At 39.4% G+C, this 20,536-nt stretch overlaps 1 protein-coding gene across 8 annotated transcripts in view; it reads left to right on the top strand.

Annotated features, from left to right (window-relative positions):
* CSMD3 (CUB and Sushi multiple domains 3) overlaps positions 1-20,536 on the top strand; it is a 1,871,449-nt gene that overhangs the window by 1,579,590 nt on the left and 271,323 nt on the right. For all 8 annotated transcript variants that reach the window (XM_073590214.1, XM_073590213.1, XM_073590210.1 and 5 more), the window contains 2 exons: positions 10,943-11,131; positions 12,857-13,034. In XM_073590214.1, coding sequence (XP_073446315.1) covers positions 10,943-11,131; positions 12,857-13,034 — 367 coding nt within the window. The remainder of the gene's footprint in view (positions 1-10,942; positions 11,132-12,856; positions 13,035-20,536) is intronic.

Here is a 20,536-nt window from a genome sequence, read left to right as displayed (position 1 = left end):
CCTGTGCTAGCATTTCTTCTGCGGTGTTGCTATCAGTGCGTCAAGAGTGTGAGAAGAGGGTTGCATTGACAATCCAACACAATGGGCAGCACTTTGAACACATTTTGTAAGTGGTCATAAACTTGTAAATAACTCATGAAAGAATAAAGTTATGTTAAATCCAAGCACACCATTGTTTTTTCTTGTGAAATTTTCAATAAGTTTGATGTGTCACATGACCCTCTTCCCATTGAAAAAAATAAAGTTGGATCAAAAATGGCCAACTTCAAAATGGCCACCATGGTCACCACTCATCTTGAAAATTTTCCCCACTCCCATATGCTAATGAGCCACAAACAGGAAGTTGACGTCACCTACCATGCTCATTTTATTTAGGTGTATCCATAAAATGGTCCACCCTGTATATTGTGCTGTGTTTTCATTAGTATTGCAGGAAGTGCTCTATTAGTTTTGTTTCACTTGCATTATTCTATATTGTGCTGTGTTTTTGTTACTATTGCAGGATATGCTGTGTTAGTTTTGTTTCTTTTGTTAATATACTCATTTGCATCAACTTTGGTCTCAGTTTCGCATTATCCCACACAATCAGATTCCGTAGTACCCATATAATTGTTACAGGCATCTCTTTCCTGTAGTTTTATGAATATCAGATTGGTGGGGTTCCAACTCCCGACCAATCAGCTCATTGAAGGTACGGAGGCTCACCAGAAGTTACAAAGCTCCATCCATTGTGTAGTGGCCATAATTGGTTCTACATGCTCTCTCTACATTCATTTTGACAAGCCTAAATTATATTTCCATTCTGTTTCAAGCATAATGGATCCTGGTATTTGTCCAATATTGTCTTATGTTGACTTTAGCCCTTTCTCTTGGTTCTTTAGTCTTATAACATTGGCATAAACAAAGCTTTATTAAAGATTAAATGATGGTCAGATCAGTGGGATTATCAATATGACTAAAACTATTTTGATAAGAATTACAAGGTATTAAAGGAGGGTTTAAAGTTGGGTTATATTAAGATCCATAAAAGCTGACATTACTTTGAAACTTCCACTCTGCGATTCTGATGGCTGTAAAAAGACCATGATGAATGTAAGAGCTTGTTTGGGTCCCTATGGATAAACATTCAACAAGCCACTACTGTAGTTTATGACTGAGAAGAAACTGGAAGTATTAATAAATCGGTTGAGTTGTTCTTGTACATTGCATTCAGCATTCCCTCATCTCTGCTGTGACAACTAGTTGGTTGCTTGTGTTTGTAAAAGTAATATTCACCTGTGAATATAACTGTGTCATAAATCCTGTATGTCTCATCAAACATATTCTCAGACAGTTGCTCATGCATTGTCACATGCTAGTGAAGATATCAGGGTATGACATAGAGACGTACATTGCCTTTGACAGGTTGATGTTTTCCCAAATGAACTACTGAAAAGTGTAAGATACTGCGGAGTGGTGAACATCCCATCCAGGCTTCTTGTGATTTACTCTAAATATAACCCAGCTGAAAGCTTTTCTTGAGTAGCATTTTTCCAAGGATTCCTCTGCAAAAAGCATGTTTATCTAGAATCAATTTAATGGTAATAAATCAAGAACTCTAGTTCTTTCAAGAGTCTGGAATATTTATGCAATGTATAAAACCAGCAGAAAAAAATACTTAATTTGTGATAGAAAGGTGGTAAGTGCCCCCAAAGACTTGCACAAATCTATTAAGAGTCATCTTGAGTTTGGTTATCTTGACTTTGGATATCATAAGACAAAAAAGACATTGAAAAAGCTAGAGGTTAAGCCGCACCTCATATCCGTCAAAGTCTTTAACACAAATTTTCAAAGCGCACGTCAAAACCAGGGAGTCCATCCTGGAAAAGATTCCACACCAGTAAGCAAAAAGACAGCACCTCAAACGGTGGTGAAGAAAAATCTCACATTTTATTCTGCCTCCTGTGGCGACGTTTCGAACTTGAAAAAGATCTTCTGATCAAAAAGTCGCCACAGGAGGCAGAATAAAATGTGAGATTTTTCTTCTCCACCATTTGAGGCGCTGTCTTTTTACAAAAAAGACATTAGTCAATAACCCATGTGATGTTAAGTAATCCTGATGTGTACCTTAGTTACCAGCGCGCTGGTGCAGGGAGCTGGTAACCAAGGTACACATCGGGTTTTTAAGTGCCGCACGCTGCTTAGAAACCCGATGTGTACGTTGGTTACCAGCTCCCTGTACCAGTGCGCTGGTAACTAAGGTACACAGTGGGTAACTAAGCGACGTGCATTGCTTGTTACCCTCCTGTCGCTGGTCCTGATCACTGGTGAAGCTGCCTGTTTGGCAGCTCACCAGCGATCATGTAGCAACACACCAGCAATCCTGACAAGGTAATGTTGTTGTCGGGATCGCTGGTGCATCGCTATGTGTGACGGGACCCTTACAATGTGAGGTCCATGTCCTTACCTATTTATTGTGCCATTATATATCGGCTGTCTGAGAAATCACTCAGCTGAATGTCTGGTGTCTAGCAATGCTTGCAGGAGAGTCCACTGGCAAATATTACATTAAACTAGTTGTATACTCATATGCACAGTTCTGTTTGTGTTTGAGTCAGTGGGTGGTATGAACAGTGTCCTACTGACTTGTTCATATGTGTGCATGTCACATGTGTTTTTAATCCAGTTTTTTCGTGCCTATGCATGATTTGAGAGACCCCACCCCTCTCTTGTGTGACATGCACACAAAGAGCTGGCTTACACCACGTGCCCATACCAGGAAGCGCCTGTCTTCACCCTGTTCATTTAGACACTGTTCACATGTTCAGGTTTTAAATACATTAGATAGGGACTGCTTCAATAGGGGTTACCTTGACACGGTGGAGCAGCTTGGTATACATTTTTTTGTAAAAAAAAGTATCAACTAAATACCCTGTATTTGTTATCATCTTTTCATCAGCACTTGCTGACTGCTGGTATATGTTTTACTGCAGGATATTTCTGCACAATTGTCATTCTGTGCTCTCTGTTTGTGTCATATGCACAGTTTGCAGAATTCCAGTACAGACCTTCCCTTAAGCCTCTGGGCAAACAATGTTAACTATAAATTCACTGATATGTTCCTCAGCTTACAGGTGCTCAACCTTTGCCTCCCAGACACCATTGTCTCTTTTCAAATGCACAAGACCTCCTTCTTCTCTCAATGATACCTTCCATACTCATAATGTCCACTCACATTGATCCCTAGACCTATGGGTGTCTAATCTAGCTCACACTGTCTTACTCATCACTTACTATCATAACTCACTAAAGCTTGCTCCTTGCATGCTGTTCTTAGGCCTTTTTGCTCTCAGAATTGGTATTTCTAGCACATCATGCACCTCCAGACAGACATATTTACTCATATGCTTCTGGATACTTGTTTTATAGATAGGATTCTACTCTATGTTGTAGTACCTCTCAGTGGGAATTTTATGACCAAATTAATATGGAGCTCCAAGTTCAGTCCCTAATGAGTGACAGTCCCTCCTCCTGGGAGTTATCGTCTGGGAAACCCTATTCCTGAAATCAACCAATGACTTTGACAAGGTATGAAGGTGGTCCACCTGCAAATCCCAAAAACAACTTAATAGTTGCATACACTTTGTCGAATAGATAATTACACAATAAAATAAATACTTTCTAAATGCACACATCTAGTATTGTGCAAAGGGAGCATATGTGGGTTACTTCTGGTCCAACCCACTTGAAAGCAGAGATTTAAATATTTAAAATCCAAATTCAGTTTTTTTCTGTATTTTTCTACAAATATACACTTTTCAAAATTGAAATTGTAGCAACAAAAAAGAAAAGTCATGGAATTATGCTATTCAAGGGATTTTCAAAATATCTCAATTTATTAATTTATTAATTATTGAGTATGAACGCCACATGAAGTATTACAAGTACCATTCCATTCTAGTCTCCATTGCCTTCTTGCCCTGCACCATGATTACCTATGAAAGCAATGACATGAAGTCAATGGAGCATCCAAAGCTGGATGTCTGGCTTGTAGCCTATTGTCGAGCAAATGCCTTCCAATGATTTGATGCTTTGGCTTGGTATCTAACATCCAATTTCACTTGCAATACAGAATGGATCAAACATGGAGCCAGTAAAATGAGCATTTCTCCAAAGTGTCCCACAAGCCATTTTTCAACACAAAAATGTAAGATCTTATGTTGCTGGTGCTACTGTGAGCTGCCTGTGCAGCCTTAACATGCTGCCATGCCCTGGAAAGTCATCTATCAACTACATTTGTGATGTCATTGGGTGACAATTATAAATGAAGCTGAAAGTGGAGGATTTTAATGATTGACCTGCTTAAGTGCATTTGGCCTGGCAGAACACTCCTTAAACAACCATAAATAACCTCGCTGATAGCATGCCAAGGCTATAAGTGCAGGGAATTTTGGTGTGGCACTCATACTTCATATAGAATTAATTAAGATATTTTGAAAATATTGATTCCATTTTTCATTATTTACATATCAGTAACACATTTATCCATCCTCTGGTATACCAAATTTTCATGACTGTCCCTTCTTGGTTTTGCAATTTCACTGTTGAGGAGTGTTTATACAGTACATAAAGGGATAACAATTTGCTCAGCTCAACCTGTTCTATGTGATAATGACTACAGGTAGGTCAGCATGTTCAGTTTTGTAGGCATATTTCCAGTGTATGCAAATTCACTCTATTGCAGAATAAAATAAACTATCTTACTAGTCTGATTTTGGAGACGTAGCTACCCTATGAGGCAGTGTCCAATTCCAACCCTTTAATGAGCCTTGAATTGTGACCACGGTAAATGCCAAGCTTAAAACGTATCTTCAGACAGTTGTTTAAGGGTGTTTAACCACATCAATATAGATCAGAGTCTGGTTGACTAAGTGAGATGTCCTTGATGGATGTACTTGGTCTTATTCTTAGGAGACCAGCTGAGTAGAGTCTTGACACTGCTCTAAATGAAAAAAAGCATGAAAATTATCTTGTTTGCAACAAAATTGTTGCTAGTGCCACTTACGAAAAGTAGCTATTCTAAAGTAAAAGTCAATGTCTTCCAACGTGACTTGTAAACCTAGAACTTCTAGAGATAAGCAAATCTATTGAAAATTTGAATTCACCAGCTTTGCAGAAAATTAAATTGTTGGCAAATCAAAAGTATTTTAAAGCTTCCAATAACTCTAAAAAAACGTGATTAACATTCTGAGGTCTCCTAGACCTTAATGCATATTCTTTCAAGCTCTTTAATGCAAACACATGTTTAATAATTTTTAAGTGACATCAACATGCGGTATATGGCTATGATCAAACGGATTGTAAATTGTCAAAACCAACCTGCCTATTCCTTACATACTAATCCTCTTCATTTCTGTACTGTTGGACACAATATCTATACCGTTTCTTCAGTGTTTTATGTTTTTTTCCCTCTTTATGTGGCTAAACTGTGACCTGTGACGTCTTCTCCCTATCCAGATTCACCATAAAATAGCTTCTGCATTTCCTGCTTCTGCTTTTATAAAGGGTATGTTGGTCCATCCTGCATGGCTGCATGCCTTAGGTCATGTGATCCTTCTCTGAAGGATGCAATCATCTGCAAAGTCCAAAAGGGTGGCAACTACAGTATGTTAGGCTATTGGTACAAAGCAAATCGAATTCCTAAAATTTCAACACAATTTAGATTTTTATTGAATCAATTTTCTAATCTCCAGTAGTTTTCTCTCCTTTGTGGTACTTGTAACATAGTTTACTCAATTCTGTTAGAGAGCTAATGTGTATATCTTCTAATATAATCATTGTCAATAAGACTTTATACTCATTTGGTCTCTCGAAGAACCAATATTTCCCCATGGAGGATTTCTCCAAAGCATGTTTCCCCCTTTAAGTATACATTTGTTGCAAAATTTTTCAGTCATTTTAGAAAAAGTCATGTCTAATCTTTCCCCGAAGATGGTTGTAGATTAGAGGACAGTGACTGAGCTTCCTGAAAGTTTTCCAGTGTTTGCACAAAGTAAGCTATTCGGCAGAATAAAATAATTAATTCTCGACAAAATAATAGCATAGTTGGAAGAAATTGCTAATTTTTTGCGTTTCTGATAAAACACCTTTTGGAAGACCATGACTCTCATATATCAAAAAATCTGGAGAAAAGGTTTAATTGCCCTGAAAGAAAAAAGTTAATTTTGTCATTTAAAACAACATTATTGTTATAAATTTGAAAGGAATTGAAAATTTGATGTATTCACAGTTCTGCTCACATGGACATCAAATAAATGAGAATGTATTTGAGTTCTAGAGCCCTTTTCATTTGAATGATATTATAAAGTGGCGGCATTAAACCAAACTTTGTCAGATTTAGTAAAGTTTCATTGTCAAAACTAAAATTTTGTGTAATATAAGCTTTTCCAAAAATATACCTTTACCTAAAATATTTCCAAAGAATATAATTGTGGGCTTAGTCAGACATGCAGACATGTAGGACATAAGGATAATACTGTGGTGAGAGTAGAGTTTTTACATTTAACCTCTGAATTAATTTCTGTCTGATATTTCCATTTCTTCATCCTTCTGGGTGGCTTTTTGAATGTTCAGCCACAATGTTCTTCAATAGTTATTAATTCAATACATGTTCCCAGAAATAATTGCCTAAACTTCTGGTCTTTTGTAGTACAGTTATTAAAAAAGTTAATATGCATTATCTGACACTTAATACATAGTGAAAATTCGGTTGCTTTTGAAGGTATTCTGATACCTGAGGTGTTCTGTAAATGAAGCCTGAAATTTATTACAGGCAAATTTGCATTCTAAAACTCTATTGCTTTCTTCCTTCTCAGTGACAGATGTGGATCAAAAACATCAGTTTTTCACCTCATGTTAGGTATTGCCGCATTTTGGAAAAATTGTGTAAAAATTTGTGGGTTCCATTTTCTCCTTTTACACATTGTGAAACTGCAAATGTGGGGCTATATCAACATTTGGTGAAAATAAAATGTTTTATTTTTATTTGAATGTTCCGAATAAAATAACAAAAAAAGAAGCAATGCTCATCTCTACTGATACCCTTCCTTAACTCAAGTTGATTCTCCCCTGGACTTCCATATTTCTCTGCTAACTGGTCCCTCCCAACACACTGGAAATGCTAGTGATTGGCTGCTAGGCATTACTTGGCATATCCAGTATATTGAGAAAGAACCAAGAAATTTAGACCAGCAGTGGAATCGGAAGAGTCAAAATGATAGTGGAAGGGGATCACTGGAGATCAATACTACTTTTTAACTATTGTTATTTATTGCAACTGGAGGTTTGTTTAAAAAATTGTCAACATAACAGAATGGACTACCCCTTCTTTGGTGGAATCAGATTTCCTGCCTGGTTATTTACACTTTGTATGTTTCACAATTACACCTTTCTGTGTGTCTGGATGTAGTTAGTGATGGACAAGCATGCTCGTTTAATGTCTTATCTGAGCATGCTCGGATAACGTCTAATCAGTGCATGCTCAGATAACATCTTATCAGGGCAAGCTCGGGTGTTATCCGAGTATCTTTGGTGAGCTTGTATATTAAGATTGAAAACATGTGGGGATTCCATAACAATCATGTCAAATTAGGCATGTGTTCAGGCTGTCTAACAGCCAAAAATCATGCAGCCATGGGGACGTGAGCAAAATATACCAGCACGCCCTCCGATAACACCTGAGCATGCTCGGATAAGACGTTATCCGAGCACATTCGCCAATCACTAGATGCAGTGACTAACTGTGTGCTGTCCAATCTTGAGCAGGGGCATGCTGAGCTGCCAGTATTTGATGGACAGTTCAGCCGGCAAATCAGATGATGAAGCGTGCTGATCTGTCAGTGTTTGAATGACAGTTTAGCAATCCAATCGGAGTTAGGGTATTTCCTCAGCTTCATTCATGTGTCTCCTATTCAGAAAATTACCTGGCTATTTAGCCAGCCCTCTGCCACAGACTAGTGCCAATTGTAGCTTCCTGCTCTCTGGTGTATGTTCGCCTTGTTTCTTTGTGCTCTGATCAACCGCTGCCTGACCTAGGACTGTGCTCTGACCATTCATTTGCTTTGACCCTTCATTTGATCAGCTATTTTCCTGGATTTTGACCCCTGGATTATGATCTGACTATTACTGTATTTTGTATCACCCACTGACTTCTGACCTCAGATCTTTTGAATAACTAGCCTCATGGCTTGTTTGTGGGTAGTGACCAGTGTCACCGCAAGTTTGTTCATAATTCTGGCAGAGAATATATTGTTCTAGTGTTTCAGTCAGATATAATGGAATCTACAATTGAGGATTTTCTGAAACAGATTTGAACTCAACCAAATAAATATCCATGTGATCAGAACATTCATGTGAGGGATGCCAGATGCCATACAGTCACTTGGCCTTTGTCAAGATGTTTCTGTACAAGTCAAAGAAAACAAACTATTTTTTTTGCCCCAGATGAAGTAAGGCTCAATGGAGGAGTTGATTACCAATCTGTTCCTTAAAACGTCCATTACAAATCAATGACAATTATAAATAATGTTAACTAGGATGAATGCAAGTAGTCATAACTTCAGAGTGTTAGGAATAAGTAAGAAACTTTATTTTGAACAACTTTCTGCATCTTTAGCTTTAAAAAAGTTTCTTTATTATTTTGCAGCATTATTAAGAACTGAGAGATAATGTTTTAACTTATTAATATGCAAATTTTGCCTTTAGTAAAAAAACATTCCTGATTTTCAAGCTGTGAAATTTTATGCAAATATCTAGAAGTCATGGTGTGCTCCAGCTGAGCTATTTGTGTATTAACACTTTATGTCAGTAGATACAAGTTTATATGAAGCCATTCTAAAAATAAAAGTACAAATCTATAAACTTTTGTTAGATTTCTCTTCTTTGGCAGAATGTAGTCTGGTAAATGTTTAGCTTATGAGCATTGTTACTTTAGTCTAATGTGTGTGTGTATTATATTTGAAGGTTCTATTCTATAGGAATCTCTTTTTTGTCAAAATGATCAGAGTATGTCAAGCAGAAGAGACTCCTTCCTATTCACTGTAATTTTTGGGGTGTGCAATATGGTCAATGTTGCAGGCCAGGGGTGACCATTGAGCAGAGGCATGTTGCAGAAAAAAATAGAGGAGACAGAGTTTATAACTTTATCTCAGAGGTGCAAATGATTACTCAGTACAGTCAGTACTCCTAATGGTTGCAGTAATACAGTTTACAGAATTATTAGTTACACTAAAATGTATAGCAGCTTTAGTAATGCCAAACTTTTTTTTACAGTCAGGGGAAGTTTGGTATACCACAGTAGTTTTAACATAGTCCTAGTCTGAGTTTCATTAATTCTGTGATTGGGTAATAATTCTTGCATGTAACCATGATGCACAGCTGAGAAAAATAGGGTTGTTTATTTATGTAACATCTTTCAACTCTCTCTCGAGACATGGCGACTTGATGGATGAGCGCTCTGTAAGATCGAACTTGTCCAATCCTAGATAGGTCCACCGGGGACTTCTCCGCCATTATCTTGATAGTATCAAGACATTGGGCTGCTGGTCTTCCTTTTTTGCTTTGTTCTTCTCCATTGATTGTTGTCTTCATTTGATGTGTCCTAGGTAGGCAAGTTGCAGCCTGGTGCCCCTTGCTTTGAGTGACGTTTCTGGCTTGATTTGTTCAAAAATGTATTTGTGTGCTTTTCTTGTGATCCATAGTATTGATATTCAATAGCAATATAGCTTTTAAGTCTCAAATATGGCTTACTCCGTACACTTCAGACCCAGACCTATTCTGACTAGTGGGCAGAACTTTGCTTTACAGATACAGGATCATCCTTCCGTCTATTTCTCTGCACCAAACACCTGAAATTATCTCTAAAGGGCCTGTCACATTAAGCGATATCGCTAGCAATATCGCTATAATGTCACTGATTTTGTGAGGTTATAGCGATATTGCTAGCGATATCACTATGTCTGATACTTACCTCCGACCGGCTCCCCCGCTGGTTATCGCCGATCGCGCGAGAACGTCCTGGACCGTTTCTCGTCTTCAGCTTCCTGCTGGGCTTCCTGTGGCGCTGACGAGCGACTCGTGGACACGGGCAGGAGGACGTCAGGATCGCCTCGTCTGACAGGTAAGTAGCGACCCCCGACCCCTGCTATGTCGCTGGTGAGATCTGCCTGTGTGGCAGCTCACTAGCGACCACTTAGCGATGCACCAGTGATCCTGACTGCGTCATATCGCTGGTCGGGATCGCTGGTGCATCGCTAAGTGTGACAGTACCTTTAGACACTTTACCGTTCTTACAGGTACAATAGCTCACTTGCATAAGTGAATGTCATTGGAACTACAATTCCTGCTGGGGTTTAGAAAGTTATACCCTAACTAATCAAAGATTGATGACTTACAAAAATCCAGAGATGAGTTTATTTTATTTCGACATCTTATTAAAAAGTTAGAAAAAGTTAAATTTTGCCATACTCTGTCGGGAGATGTTAATGCTATGTGTGTTTTTGTGTGGCCATACAGTGATTATGATTTTGCTTGTAGACTGTGAAGGGTTTTTGTAGCACATCTTTAGCAAATTATAGCATAGATAAAGGTGCCATAAAGCATAGCGAAGCTTTTTGATGATTGTTTTTAGAAAACAGGGAGTTGGAACTCCAAAGTGATTCTAAAAGTATTTATAATTTGTATTAAAGGCTGACTTTCAACTTTTTTTAATGTTTATTAAGTAGTAACAATGCTACTAATAGGTTTTTATTAATGTCATATAACAATACTGATGCCTGCAGTGCAGCCCATGAAAAGTCATGCTTTGGAATTAAAAATGTCTACATAGAGCAGTCTAGAATTGTTTTTTCTTCTGGTATATTGCTCATACTATTTCTTAAGTATATTTTCTTGTTTCTATTCCTAGCATACCAGCTGCAGAGCTGTCCTGATCCTCGGCCATTTCGCAATGGATTTGTAATTGGGAATGATTTCACTGTGGGACACACTGTATCGTTTGAGTGTTATGCTGGATATTCACTGATTGGAGAATCTGCCCTCACATGTCTGCATGGCGTGAGCCGCAACTGGAATCATCCAATACCTCGCTGTGATGGTATAGTATCCATGCCTCATTCACTATTTTGCTTGATGATGAACAAGAGCGATGATGTACAGACTCCCTTCTTTTTACAGCCCCAGAATTAATTGCAACAGGAGCCAACCCTTATTGCCCTATCTGCAATATTAAACAGGAAAAATTAATTCCCCAATTCCAACCAGTCTCCACCCCATCCAGCTGATTAAAAAAAGAATGGATCAAGAAAAACTATAACCTGAGTTTTCTAAAAGATGTCCCCAAGACCGGCAGTGCATTAAGTCATGAAGACTAACAAACATTGTAGTTTTTTTTTTAAGTCCACTTTTAAGAGTTATTTCTAGGTTTATTGTTCTGTTATAGGACATCATTAAAGGAACATACCCAAGTATTGTGCATAGAAATAAATGATAAATTATAGGTATTTGCATTTAAGCTTTCTTCAAAAAATGCTCTGCTTGCAAAATTCTTAAATTTTGTGTCATGTATTAATAATCTGATAATCCACATTAAAATCTGATGGAATATATACTTCAGTGTGTAAAGACAAGATTCCACATTTGTATTAAACAATGAGCTATTAAATTCAACTTACCACCCATGACAGCTTTCTCCAAATTACTGGACATGGAAAGAAAATGTAAGCCGCCAGCAGCGTCAGGGTTACAGCTTGTGAATACGAAGGACACCTGGAGTCATGTGAATCACTGAGAGGACTCCACGTTTGGCTATTGCTGACCATAATGAACTGTAATTTCATGAAGACTAGATCATATTGATTAGTTAGTAACAGAGTATCTGGACTGTCACTACTTTATACCATTATCAGACAGGGCATGTGGTGAGACTTTCCTTTTCTTTTCAATAGTAGAAAAAGTAGAAGGTAATTTAAAATACTGCAGCCCTTTACTTCCTCCCTGCTGACACAGTCCCAGATATAAAAAGATAGCCAAAATAATCTGATCCAAACTGTATGTAAACTATAGAGGGAATTCATCCCAGGGAGGAATTTTTGAAGCTGCGTGGTCTTGATTTGCACCAAATTTATTGACATGTCATACTTGATAAATTTGGTACATCTTTATAAGATCTACTTAAAATAGCAAAAAGTGGCACTTTTTGCACAAAAACTTAGGCAAAACAATTGTAAAAGCTTTGATAAATTTCCTTTATGTGTCTGAATGAATGAATGAATGAGTGAAGTCTGGTGATTTCAGCAGCCTCTGCACTGGTATAAGCAATGTGTAGATACTGTATATAGCAACAGGAAAAATGAAATTTGATTATGCAGACCAATGCAAACTGTGACCAGTGACCGGGCTGAAGGTCTACTGTAATATTATGGACAATTAATACCAAATTAAAGGAGAGTTCAGCAGCACAGATGACACAGACTTCATAAACACTCAGTACATCAATTTAACTAGTTTTATTTCAAACTTTTGTAAAATAGAAGGATAGACTCCAAAATCGCTCATCCTTTAAGGTTTACGTTCAATTTTTACAAATGCCTCATTTTTCTTAGTTGGGTTTCTCGCAACCTGTCATTTAATTTTCTCGGAATAAAACAAAAACTCTATTTCCATAGCTGTAGTACATCTTTTTTTTGCCTGCAGCTTAGCAACTTGGATGACTCAAGTACATGTGCTTGAAAAGCTCTTCTGTACGTCTCTTATGAAGTCCCACAGACTTAAGCATTTACAGCAGGTCCTTACCCTTCTCGTTTGTTGAACTCTTTTGCAGCTCTCTGTGGAGGGAATATAACAGCAATGAATGGCACTATTTACTCCCCTGGATATCCAGATGAGTACCCAAACTTCCAAGACTGCCTGTGGCTGGTGAAGGTTTCTCCAGGAAATGGGATATACATCAATTTCACAGTCCTTCAGACAGAACCGATTTATGACTTCATCACTGTATGGTAAGAAGTCTTTTTTTCTGACTTTTGGGATTAATTAAAATGATTCTCTTATTTTTGTGTTTTGAATTTAATATTCTGCATTTAACCGAGTGCACATAATGCTGGAAAATAGTAGCAGGCTTTTTTGAAATATACAGATATAGCATTGGCTACAACCACACCACATATTTGGATTTTTTTAGTTGTTTCAAATGCCTTAGAAAAGTTTAAAAGTTCCTCAAAAAATATTTTGCTTTAAAATTTGGATTTTGAACAATGGTTCACACTGATAATAAACAGGGTGACTTTCTGTTTTTATTGTACATTGATGGCTTGTTGTCCACAGCCACATTATTGCTCTGACATCCGAGCAGGTGCCTACATGCTCTGCTTCTGCTTATGTTGCTGGATTGCACTTCATAGTGACACAGCAAAGAGATAGTCCTGTGTATGTCTCTGGGACTTCTGTGCAATTCAGTCTGGTAACCTGGAGGTTAACTCCTGGTTTGTGTTGATGCTGTGCATGAGGCTGCATAATATTTAAGTTCTGGAATTCCTGTTCCTTATTTCCAGTTACAAGCTAAGCTTTTCCTTTTTCACAAATGTGCTACTTTCTGCCCTGATAAGTTCATTTCTGTTGATTGAGCTATTATTTTGGCAATCCTTCTGCCTGACATTTTAGTTACTAGCTTTGATTTCCTGGTATTGGATGTGCATCCAGACCATTTTCTGCCAGCCAGCTCCATCAGCAAGCAGCCTACTCGGTGGACCCAAACCAGAGGACCTTGTATAAGTCCATATTTTTGAACAGGGATTAAAAGGTGAAAAGAGAACAATACCTGGGATCTGGTATATTGGGGTGCCTAGATTAAAGGCTGTCCATAAAGTTCTCGTAAGAACTGTCAAGTAGAGAGCTACCATTATCATTACCACTAGCAAATACTACATGCAACAATAAAGGGACCATAGGGATAGCAACCATTTTTGGTTGTAAATCAGGCAAATATTGGATAATAATAATAATAATAATAATAATGGATCTTTATTTATATAGCGCCTACATATTCCGCAGCGCTTTACAGTTTAACAGTTTCAAAACAAAAGTCATAAGTAATAACGTTAACAATACAATAATTAAAGCAAAATAAGACGAAATAAGGCGACCCTGCTCGTGAGAGCTTACAATCTACAATGAGTTGGGGGAGATACAGAGTACAGGTGTGTATTTACAATGATGTATTTACATTGATGGTCCAGCCATCTTGAGGGAGTGAGGGATAGATTGAGATAGTGAATGGGATACACACGCACACTTACACATAAAATGACTGATTAGTGAACGTGATAGGCCGCGCTGAACAAATGCGTTTTGAGGGAGCGCCTAAAGCTGTGTAAATTGTGGATAGTCCTAATTTCTTGAGGTAGAGCATTCCAGAGGATTGGTGCAGCATGGGAGAAATCTTGGAGTCGGGAGTGGGAGGTGCGGATTAGTGCAAAGGTTAGTCGAAGGTTGTTTGCAGAGTACAGCGGTCGGTTAGGCTAGTTTCACACTAGCTTATTTTCCACGCAGCACTCAGCGCCACTAAGCCCCGCCCCCTTCCAGCTCCCTGCCCGCCCCATCCGGTCATCGCCGCCTACTATCGCACACGGCTGCATGCGATCTGCGCACCCTATATTTAGCATAGGGTGCGCAGACCGTGTACAGGCCGTGCACTAGTAGGATTTTAGCATGCACTGCGCACTTTTGAAGGTGCGCCGAGCGCACCAAAATGCAACATGTTGCGTTCGGCGCACACCGGCGCACCTTCAAAAGTGCGCAGCGCACGCTAAAATCCTACTAGCGCACGGTCTGCGCACCCTATGCTAAAGATAGGGTGCGCAGATCACATGCAGCCGTGTGCGATAGTTGGCGGCAATGACCGGATGGGGCAGGCAGGGAGCCGGCAGGGGGCGGGGCTTAGCGGTGCCGAGCGCTGCGTGGAAAATAAGCTAGTGTGAAACTAGCCTTAGGCCGATAGACAGAAATGAGGGAGGAGATGTAGGGGGGTGCCGCACTGTGGAGGGCTTTGTGGGTGAGAACAAGTACTTTGAATTGGGTCCTATAATGAATGGGCAGCCAGTGTAATGATTGGCGAAGAGCGGACGCGTCCGATTATCGATTAGCCAGATGGATAACCCTGGCCGCTGCATTAAGTATGGACTGGAGAAGGGAAAGTCGAGTAACGGGGAGGCCAATTAATAGAGCACTGTCACTTGGCAACAGATGGAACTTAATTAATTTGTCAAAATTGTAACATAATTATACTAAGAAAATAACATTTGGGATGACTTTTTTACTTTTTTACCTTTGTTTTTTGCAGTACTATGATGTTCCTCTAAGCTTCAGAAACATTCTTATGAGCTTGAGCATACTTTCCTATCTCTGATACACACTGAATTGCCATTTTAATCTGAAGCCTGCTAACCTATAAGTATAATTTTAGAGTGTCAAAGTAAACCATCGAACTCCGACTAATGAATTCCATACACATTAGATAAAAGTCTGGATAGTCAGTTCATTACAGCTGATAATTTTATCCCCAACAGTTGACATTGAGAGAGAGAGAAAAATCAGCCAACTGGAATTTTGACGCCTGACCCTTTAGCTCCCAGGGGAGATTAGTGATACAGCACAACATCCAAACCAAGGAGATTCTGCATAAAAGTGGCATTGATATGTAAACATATGTAAACCCCCTTTAAATATATGTGTAAAGTATGTTGTACAACCTTGCAAATCAGCATAAAATCTTATTAACACAAAAATGAAACATTGTAACCCGCTCTTATTGCCGACTCCAAGGATGCCTGTGCCTCATGTCAGAGCATGTCTCATATGTATTTCAGATTTCCATTTATTTCAAATGTTATTTATCTCCAAATAAATGTTTTTGTCAGAGCTTAGCTGTCTGATCTAAGATCTCACACTCCCCGGACAGTAGAGAAACTACAGATACAAGCAGCGTGTAGCAGGTTTATCTCTCTATACAGCTTACAGATATTCTGCAAGATGTTAGTCATTGCTCCTTTGATGGTGATGCATGGGCTTTCTTTCTTTACTATCATTTCATCCAATGTTACATTGCTTTCAAGACATAATGATAAATCAGGTGATCATATAAAACATATATAGAATTAACATCTAGATGAAAATATCTGCCTACAGCTAAAGGCCCCATCACACTAAACGACTCACCAGCGATCCCGACACCGATATGAAGGTGTCAGGATCGCTAGTAAGTCGCTATGTGATCGCTGGTGAGCTGTCACACAGACAGCTTCACCAGCGATCAGCACAGCGACGCCGAGCGCCCGGCATCGCTGGCTATCGCTGTAGAAAATAGTATCAAAATAAAAAATATAGTTATTCTCACCTTCCGACGTCCCATTTAGCCATCCTGCCTCTCTCCACGCTCCGGTCCCAGTGATCCTTTGCACAAATGACCGCGAGATGTCACGGTCTCACGGGATAACAAAGTCTCGCAGTCATTCATGCAAAGGATCACTGGGACCGGAGCATGGAGAGAGGCAGGATGGCTGAACGGGACATCGGAAGGTGAGAATAACTATATTTTTTATTTTTTTTTATTATTTTTTTACACCTGATCGCTGGTCTCCCGCTGTCACACACAGCGATGCATGCTGGCCAGCGGGAGACCAGCGACCAAAGAACTGTCCAGAGGTTTCTTGCAGCGATCAGCGATACCGGCAGGGGGGCCACTCGCTGATCGCTGTCACACACAGCGATCTCGCTGGTGAGATCGCTGTTACGTCACAAAAGTTGTGACTCAGCAGCGATCTCGCTACCGAGATTGCTTAGTGAGACGGAGCCTTAACTCTCATATCCCTATTTGGAAGAAAAGGAAGTTCCAATACCTTTAGTGCTGGCAATAAATATGCCTAAAATATCTTATTACAGATGTAAATACTGCCAGTTTGTAAATAATATTTATGTAACACCGCCAGTCTTATTCATGTTGAGTCAGGTTGGTCAGATGCTACGTTTGTGTGCAACTTACATATATATCATTCAATTGTCAAAGAGGTCCTAATCTGTAGGCTGTCTCTCAAAGGCAAGAGTTGAGCAGAAAGAGGGAGATATGGATCAGATTGTTCTTGCGGGGAAAGTCGCTGCCAGAATTGCATGTCTATGCGCAGCTATGGAGAGATAGATGTCTGAGAAAAGTTGGTTTGGCCAGCAGAAAGCCAATGTGGATCTCCAGATCAAAGAGGGGACGGATAAGGGTTGGGTCAATATTATCATAAAAGGAAGGATCAAGCATTTCCAATATACCGTTCTCTTGGCTTCAGACACCCTGGGAGAGATTGGTTCCCATCAAAAGCTAAAGATAATTTTTGACCCTAAACTGTCTTAAAGTTTTAGACAACTTTTAGGAAAATTCCGAACACACTTTTCCAATCACTTTGACATTTATTTAAGGCAGTCTCAGTTAAATATACATAGTCATTCTATATTAAATACAGTCACTGGCACTGAACTGTATGACATTGTGACATTTTAAAAGTTCTGCAGCTAAAATATAAAGTTTAAAAAGTGTAGCAAGGAAATTAAAATTCAAAGACAATATTACACTCTGTGCCATTTACAATGTTCTAACCCCCAAAAATGACACAAGAAACAACAAATTTGACTCCGCATAGATAGGTTTATTAGTAATTTTTCCATTTTCGAAGTTTGCATAATAAAAAAGTTACATAAGTTGAAAAGTTCAACCTTCCTCCACCAATTGAACTAATTTAACTGTATCCCACAATGTTATGTGTATCAAGGAAATTTTCCAGCCCTTTTTTAAAAGTTTTATAGTGTCTGCCATCACTACCTCTTGTGCTTGGGAATTCTACAGTCTGACTGCACTAACTGTAAAGAACCCTTTACTATTTAGCTGCCGGTATTTCCTTTCTTCCACCCGTGATGAGTGCCCCCTGGTCCTTAGTATGGTTTTTGGAAGTCATGTACCAGTGTTTTGTAATGGCCATACATATATTTATACATCTAAATGAGATCTCCTCTGAGGTGTCTATCTCATAAGCTAAACAATCCCAACTTTTCCAACCTCTCATCATATGAGCGAGCTTCTATCACATGTAATAATATAGCTGCCTGATTCTAACTTTCGAATATCCTTTTTAAAATGTGGAGCCCAAAACTGGATCCCATACTCTAGATGTGGCCTCACTAGTGATTTACAAGGAGGTAACATTACATTGGTATCACAAGATTTTATTTATCTTTTTTTACATCCTAAAATCTTGTGAGCTTTTGCTGCTGCTGCCTGACATTGAGTGCTGCTGCTCAGCTTACTGGTAACCAGAATACCCAAGTCCTTCTCCTGTTCTGTAGTCCCGAGTGTACTCCCATTTATTGTGTATGCAGCAATAGGATTACTCAATCCTAGGTTCATTACCCTACTTTAAACCTCATTTGCCAAGTGTTTGCCCATCAGTCATATCATTCAGATTGTTTAGCAATATTGTAATGTAAAGGTCAAATTTTAATATTCAACATAGTTTGGTGCTGTTGTCATGCAACATGTAGGAAAGGCTTCCCACAAAAAACACAAACACCTTTTTTCTTGCAAATGTCAGATGGAAATGTACTACGTAAATGCACTCCCCAACTGCATGGGTTCCTCTAACTCCACAAGTATAGGTTCACCCCCCAGACCTTCCCTACAACACCGGGATCTTATCCCAGAAAGAGGGCTCAGAAGAAAGTGGTTTTTCCCATCTGTCCTGCAGACGTCTATCCACCTGAATAGCCAAGGACATGGCAGCCTCCAGTGACACAGGAGTTTCTTTCACTGTTAAAGCATCCTTTAACCTTTCAGTGAGGCCCTGAAGGAATTGGCTTCTGAGAGCTGGGTCATTCCATTTGGTATCAGTTGACCACCTGCGGAATTTAGAGCTATATATCACTAATAAATGATTTACTTGCTAGATGAAACACAGCTTTGATTCAGCCGAGGAAATATAGTCTGGATCATCATAGATAAGTGCTGCAAGAGCACTGAAAAACTGCTCCACAGACTGAAGACACAGAATCCTGTGGCAGAGAGAAAGCCCATGACTGAGGTTCCCCCTGCTACAGTGAAATAACAATTCCTACTTGTTGCTCCCCAACGCCAGAGGTGTAAGGACGAAGTTTAAAGTACAACTTGCAAGCCTCTTTAAATACAAAAAACTTGTCCCAACCCCCCCCAGAAAACCTGTACAGGAGGGCAATTTTGGGTTCAAACTGGACCGGCCAACCTACAGTGTCCCCCACAATAGGAGACTGCAGCCACTGCCGTTGCTGCTGGACCTCAGAACGAAGGTCATTCAACTCCAGTGACAATCTTTGCAGTTGCTCTGCTAGCACAGCAAGGTCCATGATCCCAGCAAAAGACAAAAAACTCATTCAGAAAAAACACGCCAAAAAACAAATGTCAGTTTTTTTTTCTTTTGCATATGTGAAAGGCGGTTGATAATGTGAAGTAACGTGTAGGAAAGGCTAAGTGCAACATGAATGGATAAGAGAAAGGGAACCAAACAATAGGGAAGGAGTGAGTGGAGGCCCCTAGACAGATCTTATGTCACTCTGTATGCCCTATTGTCCCTATATAGATTCCGAACCTATCATCAAGCAGGATACCTAATTCCTGCTTGACCCTGGCAATAAGCCCTGCACTGGGAAGGACAGGATGTGCGCTAGTCAATCCCCACTACCACTAAAGACAGATTGGATATACAAACAAGGGGGAACACTTAACTTAAGTAGACTAGGGAGAAACATGGACATCCTCCAAACATTACAGGGGAAGATAACAAACTGCTATAGCTCCAAACCACAACAGGGAACTGGAAATAGAAATATAAACCACAGCTGGGAGTTATATACACCCTGTAAAGGTGTGTCAACTACAGCTGGGGGAGGTTGCCACTGGGTCCTAAACTCAGAAGGCTCAGAAAGAAGTCTACAAAGCAAACTGCTGAGACCTTCTGCAGTCAGATGCAGAATGACGGTCTGCATCCTTTTACACACCCATGACAGTCATCAGCAAAGACTGACACTTTACTTTCAATACATCCACAAGGTCATTAATAAAGAGGTTAAGAATAATCAGTCTTAGTACAGATCCCTGTGGTACCCCACTGATGACTATATCCCATTAGGGGCTCATCCTGGATAATAGGAATATTACTAATAAACATATATACACTCACTGGCCACTTTATTAGGTACACCTGTCCAACTGTGTGTTAAGACTTAATTTCTAATCAGCCAATCACATGGCGGCAACTCAGTGCATTTAGGCATGTAGACATGGTCAAGACAATCTCCTGCAGTTCAAACCGAGCATCAGTATGGGGAAGAAAGGTGATTTGAGTGCCTTTGAACGTGGCATGATTGTTGGTGCCAGAAGGGCTGGTCTGAGAATTTCAGAAACTGCTGATCTACTGGGATTTTCACGCACAACCATCTC

This window comes from Dendrobates tinctorius, unplaced genomic scaffold (assembly GCF_039654945.1).
Source record: "Dendrobates tinctorius isolate UK_male_01 unplaced genomic scaffold, ASM3965494v1 ptg000116l, whole genome shotgun sequence".
Lineage (NCBI taxonomy): Eukaryota > Metazoa > Chordata > Amphibia > Anura > Dendrobatidae > Dendrobates > Dendrobates tinctorius.
Note: the sequence above shows the minus strand (reverse complement) of the source record. Positions and strands in the feature narration are given on the sequence as shown.